This window comes from Triticum urartu, chromosome 6A, assembly GCF_056163025.1.
Source record: "Triticum urartu cultivar PI428250 chromosome 6A, HENAU_Tu73, whole genome shotgun sequence".
NCBI classification, from domain to species: Eukaryota; Viridiplantae; Streptophyta; class Magnoliopsida; order Poales; family Poaceae; genus Triticum; species Triticum urartu.
In genome coordinates, this window is record NC_141878.1 from 54,296,589 (window position 1) to 54,315,108 (window position 18,520).

Consider the following 18,520-nt stretch of genomic DNA (forward strand, 5'->3'; position numbering starts at 1 on the left):
CGAAGGTCAGGAAACAAGTAAAGAGGGACAACTCAAAGGAACATATAACTTTCTGAGTTGTGGATGCATAGATTAACTTGTCGAATGAGTTCAACATATTTCTTTCGGATAACCCATGTAGAGAGGTAGGATTGGCAGAGTCACAAGTATAATGGAGAACTCATCAAGAGCACTCTAGTTGTGATCTTTTGGTTCAAAGAACTTCCGCCAAGAATGGTTCAGGGTATCTGGAAGAATATGATACCATGGACCTCGAGGACTATCACAAGGGTTACTAATTATCCTAAAGGAACTAGCAAGCACTATCAACATGAATTAAGTAAGGTGAATCTCGGGTTCAAGAACCCAGGAATAGAATACCTACTAACTAATAACATCACGGGATGCTTTCGAGAATGATGGCCAGAATCATCACACCGGGAACACAAAACATGGCTAGATTACTAGGTGACTCCCTAAACACCTAGGGTCATAATAATAGCTCCAACATATATGTCGAGGAGTAGAGTACCTCAACAGACCGCTAGTGTGCTTAATCTGGCCCAAAAGGACATCGGAAACGGGAAGAAGGGATTTGCAAATGCATCAGACTAGTTAGAGACCTGGGATGACTCGGACAGCATAACGGCTGTAAATGCTCAAAAGATTTGAGACATCCTGCAAAATGGTGGCATAACCACTCAACAACACAATATCAAAGTTCCGAGATCAACTGTCAACATACGGAAGTAGTAGGAACGGAACTGGGGCTTGAAACTATCAATTCTATAAATCTATGGATTAGTAACACGTCGTCCTGATAGATAGATGAGAAGGCCTAGTTCTTAATCCCCGTAGAAAAAAATAGGTTGACTCTGATCAGAAGGACATAGGATAAAGGAGTAAAAAGAGCCTTACGTTCCCTTCCATAATCAATTCCCTTACATAACTAAAGCATTTCTAGACTCGACTTCGACCAGTCTGGCTTGGTAATCCTACATGCAGTCAGGCTCTGATACCAAAACTGTCAGGACCCCGATTCCAAGTCACGTCGATTTAGCCGGTAACACCTCATATCACTTTGCGGCCTCACGCACGGTATTCCCACGGGTGTCGCCTTACCATGGCCCGGGACCGTTTGCGTCTTTTGGCTCACGTATATGATAGTGTCGCTAGCATCCATATGACAGAGAACCCGGGACGACATGGCTAGTCGTGAACCCAAAGCGGCACTAACCTATGGGGACAGGCATACATGAATCACATCGAGCATGTCGGTCAGCAGCGTGTAAATCCGGGCTGTAGCACTGGGCTAACAGGACTCCGGGAACCCGGGCTGTAGTAAGCTAGGAAGGACTCCGGATGTTACCGCGTGACATTTCCCCGAAGGGACAGACATAGGAACGAAGTGAAACACATGTCGGCCAGTCAAGTGTCCTGAGCAGTAGTGCTGGGCTAACAGGACTCCGGTGAACCGGGCTGTAGAGGACTACTATGGCTCATGGAAGGACAAGACTACATTTCCCCATAAGAGAGGCTGCCAAGGATAAACAACTGGATTGTCGGATCCCACACATACCAAGCATTTCAATCATACACACAATATGCTCGACATGTGTAAATACAACATGGCATCACAACAAGACTCTACGACTCAAACATTTATTCATTAGGCTCCGAGGAGCGAGATATTACAAACATGGGTCTCATGACCCAACAATCATAGCATACAAATCAAGCAGATGCGGTAGCTTAACATGTCTGAGTACAGACATCTACAAATGAAAAAGGCTAAGAAACCTGACTATCTACCAGATCCTGCCGAGGGCACAAGATCGTAGCTGAGGTATCAAGCTAAACGTCGAAGTCCACACGGAACTACTAGAGAGACTGACGTCTCTCTGCAAAAACATAGAATAGGCAAACGTGAGTACAAATGTACCCAGCAAGACTTATATCAGAACTAACTACATATGCACCGGTATCAACAAAGGGGTAGTGGAGTTTAACTGCAGCAAGCCAGCGTTGACTCAGTGGCTAACCTGAACTACGACTGCAAGCAACTCTTTGAGGTGGTGCACACGAGTCCACATATTCACCATATCAATACACCACTATGGATCCGCTCTCGTCTCCCTACGAGAACGCCATCCATAGCACTCACGCTTATCTTGCGAGTTTTAGAGTATCCACTTTCACTTGTCTAGGAATTGTTATAGGCAACCGAGAAGTCCATTACCGCGGACACGGCTATTCGAATAGATGATGTTAACCCTGCAGGGGTGTACTTCTTCACACACGCTCTCACCACTTACCGTCGTTCACACGACATGTACTCGGCAACCTTCAAGCGGAAGCCCAACGAGGGTGTCGGCCACGGCCTACCTAAACACTCAAGTCTCTAGTCCAGTTTTATCGCCTACCCAGGTTCCATCCACAGGGAGTCAGGCCGAGGTTTCCACATACGGCCCCGGACGATGTGTACAGGGTTCCGAGAAACCAAACGGGCACCCGGCATGCCCGGCCATGGTGTATCTACCGCATCATAGCCCACCCCTAGGGTCAGCGCTACGCACGGCCGCCAACACATATCCTATAAACACCAGAAACCAGTTGCAACTCCTGGACAGAGGACAAGGGTGATCAAGAAGCCGAGAGGGTCCATTGGTTTCGGGCCCAATGCGTAGCAGTAACTGTTTCATGGATCACAAACACAGAACTCAGTTCCTGAGGACGGCATCAATGAGACAACCCACCAAGTACTCCTACATGGCCTCTCACCGCTACCTTTAGCAAATCGTGTTCACACACTTAGCTCTCAACAGTAGGACATGTTTACACACCTCCGATTCATCCCCGATGAATCAGACCTAACTCAACTCTAAGCAGTAGCAGGCATGACAAACAAACATGAATGAGTAGGCACATCAGGGCTCAAACAACTCCTACTCATGCTAGTGGGTTTCATCTATTTACTGTGGCAATGACAGGTCATGCAGAGGAAAGGGGTTCAACTACCGCAGCATGTAACAGTTGAATCGTTGTTGTCCTAATGCAGTAAAAGAGAGCAGGAGCGAGAAAGTGGGATTGTATCGGAATGAACAAGGGGGTTTTGCTTGCCTGGCACTTCTGAAGATAATATAGTTTTTTATCGGTGTCATCGATCACGTCGTCGGAAACATCGTCGTCTGAGAGGGGACGGTTACCGGCAAACAGGGAAGGACACAATCAATGCAATGCAACAATATGATGCATGAATGTGACATGGCAATATGCTGTTGATTGGCCTAATGCAACTAGCAACAAGTTAAATGGAGTTGGTTTGAACACTAGGTTCAAATTCAAATTCCATATGTGCTTTCTTAAATGCCATTTAATTAGTTTGTCCTAAACAGCAATGTTAACTTGCTCAAATATGCATGAAAACGGCATAAACAGATTCCTTGAATTTTTTTGATAATTTTTCAGATATAACTTATTTCATTTGGAGTTACGGTTGAATTTCTATGATTTTTAGAAGTTTACACTATTTTCTGGAATTTTTTGAAAAGAATAAATCCAGAAAATGAGTTATTGCGTCAGCACTGCGTCACTGTGACGTCAGCTGGTCAACAGCGCCTAACCCAGGTCAAACCTGATGGCTGGGCCCCACTAGTCAGTCTCACAGTTAACTATTTGGGTTAACTAGACTAACTAAACAACACTGGGCCCACTGGTCAGTGACTAACTAAACTAACTTAATTAAGTTTAGCTCTAACTAACTGGGTTAGCCGGGCGAGGCCCGCATGTCAGTGACTCAAGGGTCAAACAGAGGTTAACCTCGGGTCAAACCCGACGCTAACTGGGCTTTGACCCACTGTGGGGCCTACTGTCAGCGTCTGTTGAGGCCTAATTGGCAGGGGTTAGCGCTAAACTAATGAAGCCACATCAGCTCACCGGAGTTACGTCGGCGGCGACTAGGAACGCGCCGGAAGTTCGCCGAAATGGCGCTAGGGGCGGTGGCTGGGTGTGCTGAGGGCACCAGAGGGGAGCCCTCGCTCGGCTGCATCGAGCAGAGGCAGCAGCGGGTCACAGGGTGGCCGGAGCTCGCCGGAACTGAGCTCGCGGCGGCGGCGGAGTTCGGGCGGAGAGGGAAAGAGGGCTACGGTGCACGGCAGGGCGAGGGAGTGCGTGCGTTAGGCTCCTGGGGACGCACTGAATGCGGTGGTGCACTCGGACGCGTGCTTGCACGGCCGTAGCCACGACGGCGACATGGCCGGCGGCGAGGAGCGCTCGGGCTCGAAGGGGGCGGTGGCTACGCGGCGTAATCGAGCACGGGAAGTAGGGGGTTAGGTAGAGGAGCTCACGGCGGAGTCGATGAGCAGGTCAGTAGCTCGGGGGAGGCGTCGGAGCGAGCGGGGCGGCGAGAACGATCTCCGGCGGGCGCGGTGAAGATGAGCTCGAAGACGATGTTGCAGAGCTCCCGCGGTTGAACGGGTTGGCGTAGACAATGCAGGAGTGGACGACGGTTCTTCTGGACGCATCGACAGGACGAGGGGTGGACGGTGGCTGTGGCTACGGCGAGCGGCGGCGACGGTGGCGTTCGGCCATGCGCGTGAGAGAGAGAGACAGAGGGGAGGAGGAGCACGGGGAGAGTGAGAGAGAGCCGGAGGGGTTGCGTGGCGCCCTTAGCCAACTCCAGGCGGTCGGCGGCAAGCAGGAGGTGGCGAGCTACGGGCGCGCGCGCGTCGGGCACACGCTCTGCGTTCGACTGGCGCGAGGTGGAAGACGCCTCTGCCCCTGGTGGGCTGGGCCGGCCTACTGGGCCGCTAGGTAAGGTTTTTGTCTTCCTCTGCTTTTCTAATTATGTTCTGTTTTTCTATTTCTTCTGTAGTTTCAGGGCTTTATTAAAAATACTTAGGCACAATCAAAAATCATGAAACTTTCTCAAGCCCACTGTTTGGAATATATCCAACAGTAAACACTTAAGTTTATGATTATTTGGACATTTAAAATATTTTATAGCATTTAAAATGTCCAAATGCAAATAACATATGATTTAATCCAGTGACCTTATGATGACCTAGAAAAGTGTGCACCATTTTTGTCAGAGGTTCCAGACCAAGGCAAAGATGATGAACATTTTTGAAGGGCAAATCAGGTTCATTGAAAATATTTTTATTTTGATCCTAATTGCATTTCATTTGGTGCTAGGTTTTGTCATCCCCATTTCAAATTTCAAACAAATATAGAGATGATGCATGGATGATTATGAAACTAATTGCAAACAAACTCTAGGGCTGTGACATTTTCGTGGCCAAGGTGCCAGAGGGCAAGGGCTTTGTCGATAGCACCATCGGGGGTATGATCGTCCTGCGGTTTGATGACATCTTCGCTATGTTTAACCTTCATCCGCTGCACTACACCTTCATTCGGCTATTTTCGCTCAGTATGGAGATGCGGATCATTAGAGACAAGACCCCGGACATCGTGATAGTCGACCCCTTCTACATGCGTGCCAAGATCTTGGGCAGCGCTGGGGACCGGCAAGTCACGAGTTCATACCTCGAAGGCGTCATTCTGGCGAACCCAGATAAGGCTAACTTCCTCGTGCCTTACTTTCCCGAGTAAGTCATCCACTCACCGCCCCGTAACATATGATTTCTTAGATTTCGATCGTTCTTTTTTTTTCTAACATTCCGTGTTTTGTGCAGTTACACACATTGCACACTCATCCTCTTAAGCCCGAAATATTCCATGGCCACGTATTTCGACTCAGACCGTCAGTCGAAGAAAGACTACAAAAATGTTAAGAAAGTTTTTGATGATGCTCTCCCCGGCTACACCAAATCTGGAGACACCTTCAGGAGGCCAATTTGTAGGTACGGCAAGCACGTGTTCACCCACATAACGATGTTCCCCTGCGTCAAGCAGTCGCCTGCCGGTCAGAAGGATGCCTACTACGCCCTCCGTCACATGCGGGCGATCGTACGGGACCAATCACCTTCTGCTACCAAATAATCTCAAAGATTGGGCCGCAAGCTTGTCGGCAATCCAGGACGCGAACATCAGACAAGAATTCTTTTGCATCCAGTCGGAGTTTGCGGAAATCATCCATCATGATGTCCTTCGTACCTCGGGGCAGTTCTACCTCAAATATCAACCATCCAACAGTGAAATAGAAACAACGCTACAAATGCCGGCTGACAACGATCGCGATTTCATGACCATCATGAAAGACGGTGGCTTCATCCACGCTCCGGTCCCTGAGTCGAGTCGAAAGTAATGATACTATGTAGTTCTGAAATATCGATTAGCTCATGTTGTAATTAAACTTTAATGAACTTGTATGTCTCTTTGGTTTGGACAGTCGTTCAACTTATATGTAATCGATGCTATTTATTAGTAGGACCATGAATCATGCTATTAATGTGTTGTTTTTCTCTTTCGATCCTTTTGTTGCATACTTATATATTGCCTATGTATTGTCTGTGAATTGCTACTAACGTTTTATTTTTCTAGTGCATAGAGATGCCGTCGTATGTCATGTACAAGGGTAAGGTTCCCGGAGTCTACGACGACTGGGCGGAGTATCGGAGACAGGTTCACCGTTTCAGCGGTAACGGTTATAAAGGGTACACCACTAGGGCGGAGGCGGAAGCTAGATACACGCACTATCTAGCAGGAGAGAGGAGGGAGCGGAGGAGGAACCGGATGAAGACCAGTTTCATCGCGATGATGCTCATCATGACCTCTTCTATGTGATGGTAGTTTAGATATCGACTTGTAATGTGAAGACAAACTCGCTACTCGCGGTCTCGAGACTTGTAATGTTCTAACTTTGTTCGGTATTTTGAATTCGGAGACTAATATGATGAATTGCATTCGGAGACTAATCTTCTATTGTATTCGATAAATCTGCTGTTTATATGTTGTGATGTCTATATTATGTGATGTAATATATTTTGTAACCTGTGCAAATATCAGAAAAGCAAAAAAATCCTAATATTCATAGTAGTGGCACACCTTGTTGAGCATTAGTGGCGCATCAGGGCTAAATACCAGTGGCGCATTATGGGGCATAGTAATGGCGCACTGTGGGGCATACGTGAAGGTAAATATGGCCCCCTAAGAGGCATAATAATAACGCACTGTTAGACATAGTAATGACGCACTGCCAGGTGCGCCACTATTTTCTGGTATACTAATGGCGCGCCATTAGTATTTGTTACTAGTGACGTGGTAATAGTGGCGCACCTATAGTGCGCCATTAATGATTAAAATAGGTGCGCCACTAACAGGCCTTTTTGTCTCGCCCTACTCGGTGATACAACTTGGGATGCTTTTTTTTTAGAAGAGAAGAATGTGATGCGGGATGAGGTAGGCTCCATCCAACTTGAGAAATTAAGGGCCAAAACTAGGCTTAGTGAAATGATGTCGAGATCCAAAAACTGGGCTGGACACTGAAGCCCACGATGGGTAAAGGCACGTGTATTTTTTGGAGGGAAATTCAAAAGTACATCTTGTAGGTGTGTTATATATTCTTTAAACTTTTATGAAAAAATATTTTATTTGAGCTACAAAAAAAATTGTCGACCCACCAAATAGTAGGTCCAATTTGCATCCACCATATGCTTTTGTGTGGCCCAAAAAATGGGAAATCCCTTTCGGAGCTCGGCCTCCAAATACAAATTTGAAATTTCATCGAAATTCATATTTTTTATATTTCAAAAAATTGTAAAAAAAAATACAGATATACATGAAGACATAACACACATATGTGTAAATTTTCGGTTCAAAATACATTGAAATGAGGGCTGTGCAAAAAAGACAAATCTGGGGCTACTTAACACATGATACCATTCATCCTTCTAGACCATGAATTTGTCTTTTTTGTACAGGTCGCAACTCGAGGTATTTTGTCATGAATTTTTACACACATGTGGGTTACATCCTTACATACATGCATATATTTTTTGAACCACATAAGTTTGAATTTGAATTTTTCAAAAATAAAGGCCTCCATGGAGCTCGGCCTCCAAAACGCCTCTCTCCCAAAAAATGCATTAATAACATATTATATTTTATATAGTTCACATGTACATGTTTGTTATAAAAACATTTAGTATGTTTCTTCAAATTCTACAATATTGTATACAATCTTTTGGTAAGCCATACTGTAGAAAAAATGTATTGGTAAGCCGGGTTTCATCAAGTCAACGCACGCACTTGGAAACAAGGTCACTGGCGATGTGATTTTTCTTACATTGTCCTTTTCTAAATATTCAGAAATAGGACTTTAATTACAATATTGTAGAATCATGAATAGATCAATCCAATTTGTTCGGAGTCCCTTGTTCATGATGTGTAAGTAGTACTATATGTGTTTGGAGTGGTGGCTACCTCTACATTTTACAAGTGTCGTCGACGGCAGACGAGCACACTGCGCACCACACCCCAGCCATTATACAAGTCCTAATTATTTCCATGGGCAGTGTATGCTGCCAATTCGCCGGCAAGAAGAGTATTGGCACAACTAATTTTGTTGATTCAGTCAAATGGAAGCTGGATCCTGCTGCCTGGTTTACCTGCTTCCAAACTTCCATGGACATAAGTCAGGGGAGCTTTTGCCATCTGGCCGCCCGGCGAACAAAACAAGCTAGCGAATGGAGGAGTTTGGCCAAGTCTACCTTCTGAAAAGGACAGTACAAAAATGGCCCTACTCCTTTTTCTTTGGATGGAGGGGAAAAAAGAGTCACGGACGGGTGCAGAACACGGCCACTGATTCAGGATGAGTTCATGATCATGAGCAGGGCTGTTGCACACCGCGATCCGCTTCAGTTGGGCAAATCCTCCTTACATAACCCAACTACATCCGCAGACCGCACGTACTTTTTGTTCGAAATTACCACTACCTAGGAGTATTTGATTACAGATTTTCTTCTTCTTGCCTCGGCGAGCCGCCGTCCAAGCAAATCCTCCTTCACCATATCCGGATTGTCAATTCCGACAAAGAATTGAGCACACTCTAGCGTTGGAATTCTGAAATCAATGACGCGCCTCCTTCGCGTAACAGCACCTCCGTGTCAGATGGGCAGCGCTGTCTTGCTCCTGATCACACAGGCGGCAAACGCCGTTGTGCGGCACGCCACTCAAATTAGCATGAATTGGCCCAGCCGCACCTTCGAACTGATCCGCTGCAACCCTCGTATCCTTAACCGACAACTTCTGTACCGTGCCAGCCTCAAGATTTCCGGCACCAAAAAAAGAGCATCCCCGTCCAATCAATGGTCCTTCCTGAGAATGGCCAAGCTGCCATTCCCAAGGGAGATGGGGGTGCGGCAGGAAAAGAGCTGTCTATCTCTTCTCATCAACCCACCTGAACCATTCCCGCCACAGCCCAACGGCTCGACTGAACATCTTTGGCGCGCACACTCGCTTCCAATTCACAAGGTGGTTAGGAAATAGGTAGCAGTTGCAGTCACCGGCTCACCGTCCAGTTAGCACCAGTCTTCCAGTCCTGTTGAGATGTCGCTCTTTACATGGCGAGAGCTTGCCGGTAGCCTAGTCAAGCACAGCTGGCTGTAGCTCGGCTTTCCGAACCCTACAGGCAAACCCAGATACCCATGGCCAGTAAGCTTGCACTCCACCAAAATCACACAGCATATGAGATAAATCGATACCATCACAGGAAGTAGGATAAACCACACTCTTCACATCTTAGTTCTCGGCCTGGATGCATCACCAAACGTCTTCAAGATGGCCTGGACAGCAGCAAAATCTTCCGGCCAAGGATTATCTGTATTTAAGAAGTAAAAACTGGACTGTTTAACTGTGCAAACAACCAAAAACTTACAACTCGGAAACACGGTCTTCATATTTGCACAAGGCATGCATGTGTATTCAGTGCCAGAAATCCAAAGGCGAGAAGCAATTTCTTGCATAATTCGAATCTAGACATGCAGACAGTCAAACAAAAGATGAAAAGGCCTTCTAGTATTAACTAGAAGAACGCCCGTGCGTTGCAACGGGGCCACATTAACTTTAAGAGTTCAATATTAATCATGTTAATAACACATTTAATATTTTCATACATATCAAGTGACACTGGCGATCTTTTTTGTCAATTTAGCAACGGGCTCAGTTGCAACGGGCTCTTTATACATATCAAACAACTCGCTACTACTTAAACTACAACTATGGCTACCAATATTTTTTTGTCAATTTAGCTCAGCAATAGTGCCTGGCTTAATAGACTGCTTTGCATTCACCCCCTCAGAAGACACAGAGAACTAACTCAACATGTCAGAAGATTAACAGAAATTTCATTTGTATGGCATGAACATATAGCAGGAGCACCAACACATAGATCAGCAGAGAGCAGAGCACAGCATGCACACACTCGGGCCATCTATATCATACACACACAGCAACGCACACACGCATGACGCTGGCATACACATACAGAAAAGCAGGCACACACGCATCATGCGCATTGGCCGGTGCGACGCACGCAGAGCAAGTACGTACGCACGGAGAGCAAGCTAGCAAGCACGCACACGTCCAACCCCGCCGCTGCATGCGCTGGCAGAAGGTGAGACAGCAAGGGAGACTGCACATTGAATCTGTCCATGCAAGGCTGGAGGTGCTGGGCCGGCGACGGCGGTGTCAGGACGGCGCTTGATTCGTTCCCGGTGGCGTGGAGCTTGGGGCGGCAACGCGGCGATAGCTAGTGCTCGGGGATGGGGGTTTGGGGCGGGGGCAGTCGACCCGATGGCTGGCGAAGTTAACGGGTTCGGGCGGCTGGAAATTCGGCGGGTGGCGGCGGCACAGCGCGAGGATGGGACAGGCGGAAAACCTAGCGAGCGTTCAACTATCAATACCCACGCCTTTTTTTAGGGGAATTGCTTGTGAAAATAACGTGGGACGACGACTTAGCGAGCGGATCCCCTTAAAAAAGACATAGCGAGCAGATTTCCTTAAAACTGGTAGGAATGGATACGATTGATGACGTTGATAAATAGTGGTGAATGTTGGCCTAATTTACTATCATCATGCATGGAAACGAATCATCAAGAAAAAGAATACTTCCTATTACTACACTCATAGGAAGCTTCCTAATCTCTGCTACCAAACAGTTTCTGCCCAAACAAGGAAGGAAAGTTATGGACGTGATTCGGAAGGAAACAAACGTTATGAAGATTAATTAATTTAGATTTGATCTTTAGAGATTGATTGTGATTGATTCTTTTACATAAAGACATTACTAAATAATTTGCGTCAGTATGGAAAGTTCTGATCCGTTCATTTTTTTCGTTGTGTGAGAGGGTGAAGTGAAAATAAACCGATGAAGTGGGAGAGGCGACGAAAAAAATCTACGACGGTTAACCTACGAAAAAAAAACCGGACGAAAGTGGTGGGACGAAAAAAAACCTGGAAGCGAGACTACCAACTGCTCCATTAGGAGTAGAGATATATTTTTCTGTCATTTATATATTAAGATTGCAAGCTCAACAGAAATTTTCACAGCATTTCATCTACAAGATTATAGCAGCTTGACATTTACAAAGCATTGTTAAAATTCTTCAACCATGCTAAAACTTTCAGGTATATTTCGACAACATAGAAACGAAGAGTACACAGGAAGTGTCGCCTACAACTTTTAGAGTTGAATTGAATGGCCATTGGTTTGCTCACTATTTTTTCCCTCTTTTCCTGTAGTGCTCTGCAGCAGAATCTTCTGGGCAACTCCAGTTTCAGACAATTAACATGGCTTTCCTGCCACTGCTAGTTGTCGCAGTCATGTTGCACCTAGCCTCTACATCAGCGCAGTCTGGCCCCGGATGCAAAACACAATGTGGTGATGTCGACATCCCTTATCCGTTTGGTATTGGTATTGGTACTGGCTGTGCTATTAGAGACTTTGAGATCATCTGCAGGAGGACTGCTAATGGAATCTACAAGCCATTCTTGTTCATTCGGAATGTGGAGGTTCTAAGCATCTCAGTGCCCCTCGGTCAAGTCCGAGTTTTATCCGACATCTCGACATACTGCTACAATACAAGTACAAGATCAATGGTACAGAAAGCTTGGTCCCTTGACTTCTCACGAAGCCCGTACCGCTTCTCCTATCTACACAACAAGCTCATAGTTATTGGATGCAACACGCTCGCATACATCAACAACTTGGGAAGCAGTGCAAAGTATACGACAGCATGCGCAGCAGTGTGTGAGAGCCCGGCAGCACTGACAAACGGTTCTTGTGTTGGCGCAGGCTGCTGCCAAAATGATATACCAAAGGGTCTAAGGGGCTATATGTTCACATTTTATGATGTTTACAATAATTCCAACAGTACGCTTTTCAACCCATGTAGCTACGCCGCCATGGTGGAGACAGAGACATTTAGTTTCAGCTCGAACTTCATAACCACTACAAGGTTCAATGATACTGACGATGGGCGGAAGCCACTGGTGCTGGACTGGGTGGTCGGAAATGCAACTTGTGAAGTGGCCAGAGACATGCCTTCTTACGCGTGCCATAGCAGGAACAGCACGTGTGTGAACTCGACTAACGGCCAAGGGTATCTATGCAACTGCACCGACGGATATGAAGGGAACCCTTACCTCTTTGACGGATGCAGAGGCAAGTTCATTTCTTTACTTGATCCCTGTTCACCTTTAGATCATGTGCAATCGTTTTATGAGGAGTAATAGTTAAGGGAAATATCATTACTTGCTGTCTGTCCTGATTTTGATGCCTGGAAATACTTGAGTTTACAATCTGTTTTGCCTTTTTTTTCATCTATAGTTTAGATCTAGTTAGGACATTTACCTCATTTTTTCTCTCTACAATGTAATTTATCTTTACTTTGGTGGAAGAATGGCAAACGTTACACTCATTATGCCATTTGAAATTTGTATTTGTCAATACACATATGCCGATTTTTCCATGCATTACTATTCAATCAATCACTTGACCCCAAATAATTTGGTTCTTTGTTGCTGCAGATGTCAATGAATGTGAGAAGAATTCAAGTATATGCCCGAAGTCTGCAACATGCCACAACACTATTGGAGGGTATTATTGTTCATGTTCTCCAGGCAGAAAGTTTGTAATGGAAACAAAATCTTGTAACCCAGACATCACCCTAATCATAGGTAAACCACTAGATGTTTTTAGCATTTGCTTTCTTGTGTAGAAAACAATGGCCAACAGTACGTAAAGATATTAATGACATTTAGCAAAAGAGGGCCCAAATAGTAGAACTACCACTGCCCAGGCAAGCACATAGTTGATGTGTCTCCTTGTGTTGGGCGTGCAACAAGTCTATCCGAGGAAGCTTTAAAATAAATAAATGAAATGAGGAAAATTGACAAAAACTCAAAAAGTGAATCCAGAAACAAGCATCCGTGATTTTTTTTAGAAGGTATAATTATATTGCATCACTACCGTTTAGTCCACTTTACCACAGCAATTTTTTTCTATGCTTTTTAGTATGTACATTGTGGGATCAATTTGACTAACAGAAACACCTTTCATGTTGATTTCTACAGGCATTAGCATTGGCGTTGTCATTCTAGTGATTATCATCTTCTGCATACGTGTAATATTTGAGAGAAGAAAGCTTGCGAATGTCAAAAAACAGTATTTTCAGCAGCACGGAGGGATGCTATTGTTTGAGAAGATGAAATCAGATCAGGGACTTTCATTTACAGTGTTTACTGAAGCAGAACTGAAACAAGCAACAAATAAATTTGACGAAAACCAGATTCTTGGACATGGAGGCAATGGCACTGTGTACAAGGGAATAATTAAGGATATCACTGAAGTGGCAATTAAAAGGTGTGCATTGGTTGATGATAGGCAGAAGAAGGAATTTGGCAAAGAAATGTTGATTCTTTCCCATATCAATCACAAGAACATAGTCAAGCTATTGGGATGTTGCCTTGAGGTGGAAGTCCCCATGCTAGTATATGAGTTCATCCCAAAAGGAACATTGTTTGATCTTATTCACGGCAAGAACAGTAAACCGCATCTCCCTTTCAGTTCTCTTCTAAGGATCGTCAATGAGGCAGCTGAGGGGCTTGCATTTTTACATTCCTACGCAAACCCACCAATTCTACATGGTGATGTGAAAACCTCTAACATCCTTCTTGATGAGAATTACATGGCAAAGGTGTCAGATTTTGGGGCTTCTATAATAGCACCAATTGACAAAGCCCAGTTCGTCACAATGGTTCAAGGGACATGTGGTTATCTGGACCCTGAATATATGCAGACATGTTGCTTGACAGACAAAAGCGACGTTTATAGCTTCGGTGTTGTTCTTCTAGAGATCCTAACAGGGGAGGAGCCACTGAAACTTGAAGGTCCTGAGGTATGCCGGAGCCTGTCGTCGAGTTTCCTGCTGGCTATGAAGGGGAACAATCTTGATAATATGCTCGACAATCAAATAAAAGATCATGAGAATATGGAGTTGATTGTAGGGGTAGCAGATCTAGCTAGGCAATGCTTGGAAATGTGCAGTGATAATAGGCCCTCGATGAAAGAGGTATCTGAGGAGCTTAGCAGATTAAGGAAGTTTTCGAGGCATCCTTGGATACAGCGTGATACTGAGAGAGATAGCTTTCTCGGTCTGATTGAAACAGAACAAAGCTCTGAGTGCACAGAGAAGGATGAAAGAATGCCCATAAATCCAAGCAGTTTTTACCTTATGAGGTGAACGAAAACACAGCGAATTTTATGCTTTGGCACTTTCATTGTTCATTTAACCTTCTCCTCGTTTAGCTGTATGTTGCATTTTAGTGTTAGACTCTCTTGGACCCTTGGGTATTACATAGAGACACCATAATTTAGCAAGAATAAATGTATCGTGGTACAAAATGTGGACACATTCAGTGCTAGCCATTTGAACTTGTGCGAGCTTTATAGAAGTTTCCAAAATCACTAGAAGATCAGTGGAGGACTGGGTGTGAAAATGTGATCGAGTTTGGTATTGAAACTGTGCGATTACGTCAAGTGATTTACTTTTCCTTTTTCAGGAAAGTTCACTGATTTACTCGGTCGTGTGGGCTGGGCTCACTCACTTGGTTGGATGTTCCATTTTTCATGAGAATACATACATCACTTGCTAAATTCTTTTATTTTCACCATTATATTTCAGGACACGATGTATTATAGGCCCCTAACCTACATTTGGCCTCTATAAACACATAATAAGATAAGAAAGACATAGGATAACAAAATGCAGAGACATACTTCAGTTGTGCCATAAGTCTAACACACACACCCTCGCTTGTTTTCTGAGGCAGGGAGCTTCTTTGCGTCACCGTACAGCCGCCGGCCGGCCGGGGATATCTCTTGTAATAAGGATGATGCCATGTCCATGAGTTCAAGTCCCTGCATGGATGTCCTGAACGGGATCCCGTCCTGAACTCCTGATGAACAAAAGAAAATTGTTAGGATGCTGGCTGAAGAACCATTACGTGGTCTATTTGAAAAAATGTAGAAGTAGAATGATGTAACAAAATAAAGTTCAGCAACCTGAGTATGACCGCAGGGATCCAATTGAACGGAACTGGAAGAAGGGGAATAATAGACCGAATGGCGAAGACGAACTCGGCGGGTTCCTGGCCGCGGGGCGGGGAGGGGAGGGAGTCCGCGGAGACCGTTGGCCGTGGCTGGGGCCACTCCGGCCCACCCATCTGCGCGCGCCCGGAGAAACGCATCGGCGTTGTAGGCAGGCGGCGGAGGAGGCCGTTTCCGCGGGGGGTGCCGGCGGGAGGAGGTCCGGGTGGTTGAAGAGGAGGTCGATAGAGTAGGTGGGCAGACCTCGCCGGAGCAGGCGGACGGACCCCGCCGGGTTGGGGCGGAATGCGGCGGCGCACGCCGCCGCCGCCGTAGAGTGCCCAGGCCGGTGTGGTTTAAAGTTGCGGCACGGGAATCTTGGAGCTGTTCTTTTTCGAAAGCCGTTGGATCCCCATCGCACGGTGGAAAATAGAAGAATACGTTGAGAGGAATCTTATAGCTGATGATTCTATCTATAGAAACAAAAGTTAGACAAAGAAAAGGAACAGAAAAGGTGGCTCAATCATAAGTCTATAATCATCATTTTGAGAACATGTCAGGTGACCCAGCATTCTCAATGAGAAGTTCTCCGTGCAAATAGAAGATTAGCCAATGCTAGATTTTGACGCAATTGATCATATTCAGTGTTCAAAATGTACTGTTCTCATAAACTTGGCATATATACTTCTCTAAGTTGCACGGCGACACAGAAATAGAAGTACAAATACATATAAAAATTAATCTTGGACATGAGATTTCTAACTGTTACTACTCTAGAAGCACAGAGACACAGATAAACAATAACAGTGATTAGATCTCTAGCGTGGAAGGCTGGCACTCAGACGCTGTGACGATCGCTGTCGGCTATCTTGCCGATCGTAGGGGTGGATCATGAGCCGCTCCTCCATAGGCTTCCTTCCGCACGACGGATCATCAGACGCCCGATCATCAAAACTCGGCTATTTAGCTTCTGCTCAGATCCAGCTTTGGATGCGAGCTATTTCCATCTTAATAATCCGTGACCCGACAGACTTCGAGAGCACATGGAGAAGGAAAAAGGAGGAGCTGCTGAAGTTGGATGCGTGCACAAACTAGAGAGTGTGCCAGCGTCCGAACATGGACGAGGTGCTCCCGGTCCTCCAACCCAAGACATAACAACCACCACGTCAACAACGCAAGCCTACAAATCAAGAATTTATTAATCCAGAGATCAAGTCCCTGATCTCTGTGATTGTGAAAGTGCTTTTCGTTCATGGGATAGTAGAAGAGGAGCGGACGGCGACGACGACAATCCACGCTCGCGCCCATGGGAAAGGAGAGGACCAACGGCAGCTGCGCTGGCGATCCGCGCTCGTGCCCATGGGACAGCAGAGGAGTTGCGGCGGGCAACATCCGCAATCCATACTTATGTCCGGACAACACAAGAAGAGTGGGAAGGTATCGCAAGGATAGAAAGAAAATTATAGGATAGTAATACCCCCACTAACTGAGGACCAAGAGAGTGCGCGAGATGGTCCATCGATAGAATATTTAATCTGAGACATTAGTTTGTGTGAAAGATACCGTCAAATGTGATCAATTGACGTCCCTAGTAATTCTATATATATTTTTTTGATGTGCCTATAGGGGATTTCATGTTTGCTCTTTTAATAATAGGACAGATTTAGATAGCGTAGGCCGTAGATACACACTCGTGGGAGGAAAAAAAAGATACAAAAGGCTATCTTTAGTGTAACTTTGGGCCGATCCATTTCCACGTTTCATTTTGGGCTGCCTGCTGCTTCGACTCCACCGACCACATCCCGCTCGTCTCCAACAAACCTAAGAACCAGATCCTGGTGTGGGACCCCGTCACCGGCGACCAGCACCGCCTTGTGGTGCCCCCGGGGGTTGCGGCACATGCAGAGAAGACAGTGATCAACGGGGCGGTGCTTCGTGCTCGTGCCACCGGAGATGATGCCCAGCACTTCCAGGTGGTGTTGGCAGTGGCAGACAACGACGACGAGCAACACCATCGTGCTCTGGCCTGTGTTTACTCGTCAGAGACCGGCACATGGGGTGATCTCGTCTCAACACAGCTTCCACCTGATGTTCTAACGAGTGATGCTCCCACCTTGGTTTCTACTGACAAGCCTGCTGTGCTGGTTGGGGATTCCCTCTACTGGAAACTTGCTGGGAATATGGATGGAATCCTCGAGTTTGATTTGGAGAAGCAAAGCCTAGCTGTGATACAGGTGCCGGTGCATATCCTTGAAGAGGGCCAGTACATGTTCTTGATTATGCGGGCAGAGGGTGGTGGCCTTGGTTTACTCACCCAGACAGACTGCAGCATCCAATTGTGGAAGATGAACACTGATTGTGATGGTGTCGCTTCATGGGGGCTTGGAAGAACCATTGAACTGGACAAGCTACTTTCTCTGAATTCTGAGGAGACTGACATGTTGATACCAGGGCTCGAGGAGGAAAATAATGTGGTGTTTGTGTGGACAGATCACATCGTCTTTATGGTCCAGCTTGAGTCAATGAAGTTCAAGAAGCTTTCTGGAACCTACCCCCTTTCTCATTATCATCCATTCAGAAGTGTCTACGCGGCAGGTAAAGCATGTCTTCAGATATTCATTGTAACAAAACCAATTTAATTTTTGATAATTGGTTCATGGCATGTATGGTTCATCCTTTCCTGTTGAGTTAACAAGTTTAAGTAGTGTCATATCACTTGTTCCTTTTGCTGCTTGATGACCTCTTCAACATATAGCGATTGTTTTCTGTAGTAAAAGAAAAATCTGTTAGTGGTATATAATTTGTGTATGTTCTCTGCAGCCAGGCAATGGCCTGCAATTGGTCTATTGTTTAGTTTCACTTCTTTTTGTTGTTCAAGTCAGAGCTTGCAAACTGTCTTCATCTGTTTATTATCATTCACAACTCTTTGCTTACATGTTCAACCGGTCACCTCCTTGCATTGATGGCAGACTGCATCTTTGACGTTTTCTCTAG

General features: G+C 45.7%; 2 protein-coding genes and 1 long non-coding RNA gene across 3 annotated transcripts; 2 read left to right on the forward strand and 1 right to left on the reverse strand.

Annotated features, from left to right (window-relative positions):
• Window positions 1-8,188: 8,188 nt before the first annotated feature.
• On the reverse strand, window positions 8,189-15,903 carry LOC125527135 (uncharacterized). The gene is made up of 4 exons (XR_015609527.1): window positions 15,503-15,903; window positions 15,218-15,396; window positions 9,642-9,757; window positions 8,189-9,562 (listed from the first exon to the last, which is right to left on the reverse strand). It is a non-coding gene; the product is annotated as an uncharacterized LOC125527135 (long non-coding RNA).
• Window positions 10,741-15,234, forward strand: LOC125517150 (wall-associated receptor kinase 5-like). The gene is made up of 3 exons (XM_048682340.2): window positions 10,741-12,628; window positions 12,967-13,116; window positions 13,513-15,234. The coding sequence occupies exons 1-3, from the start codon at window positions 11,728-11,730 to the stop codon at window positions 14,679-14,681; spliced, it is 2,220 nt and encodes a 739-aa protein (XP_048538297.1). The 5' UTR covers window positions 10,741-11,727; the 3' UTR covers window positions 14,682-15,234.
• A 929-nt stretch (window positions 15,904-16,832) lies between the features above and the next one.
• LOC125527136 (uncharacterized) lies at window positions 16,833-18,165 on the forward strand. The gene is made up of 3 exons (XM_087529740.1): window positions 16,833-16,963; window positions 17,153-17,162; window positions 17,257-18,165. Exons 1-3 carry the CDS (start codon window positions 16,833-16,835, stop codon window positions 18,163-18,165), a joined length of 1,050 nt encoding a protein of 349 aa, XP_087385866.1.
• Window positions 18,166-18,520: the final 355 nt, after the last annotated feature.

Coding starts and splice junctions, on each gene's coding strand:
- LOC125517150 (XM_048682340.2), top strand. CDS start 11,728: ATGGCTTTCCTGCCACTGCTAGTTGTCGCAGTCATGTTGCACCTAGCC. Junction 12,629..12,966: donor CATTTCTTTACTTGATCCCT/GTTCACCTTTAG, acceptor TTGTTGCTGCAG/ATGTCAATGAATGTGAGAAG. Junction 13,117..13,512: donor AGACATCACCCTAATCATAG/GTAAACCACTAG, acceptor TGATTTCTACAG/GCATTAGCATTGGCGTTGTC.
- LOC125527136 (XM_087529740.1), top strand. CDS start 16,833: ATGGGAAAGGAGAGGACCAACGGCAGCTGCGCTGGCGATCCGCGCTCG.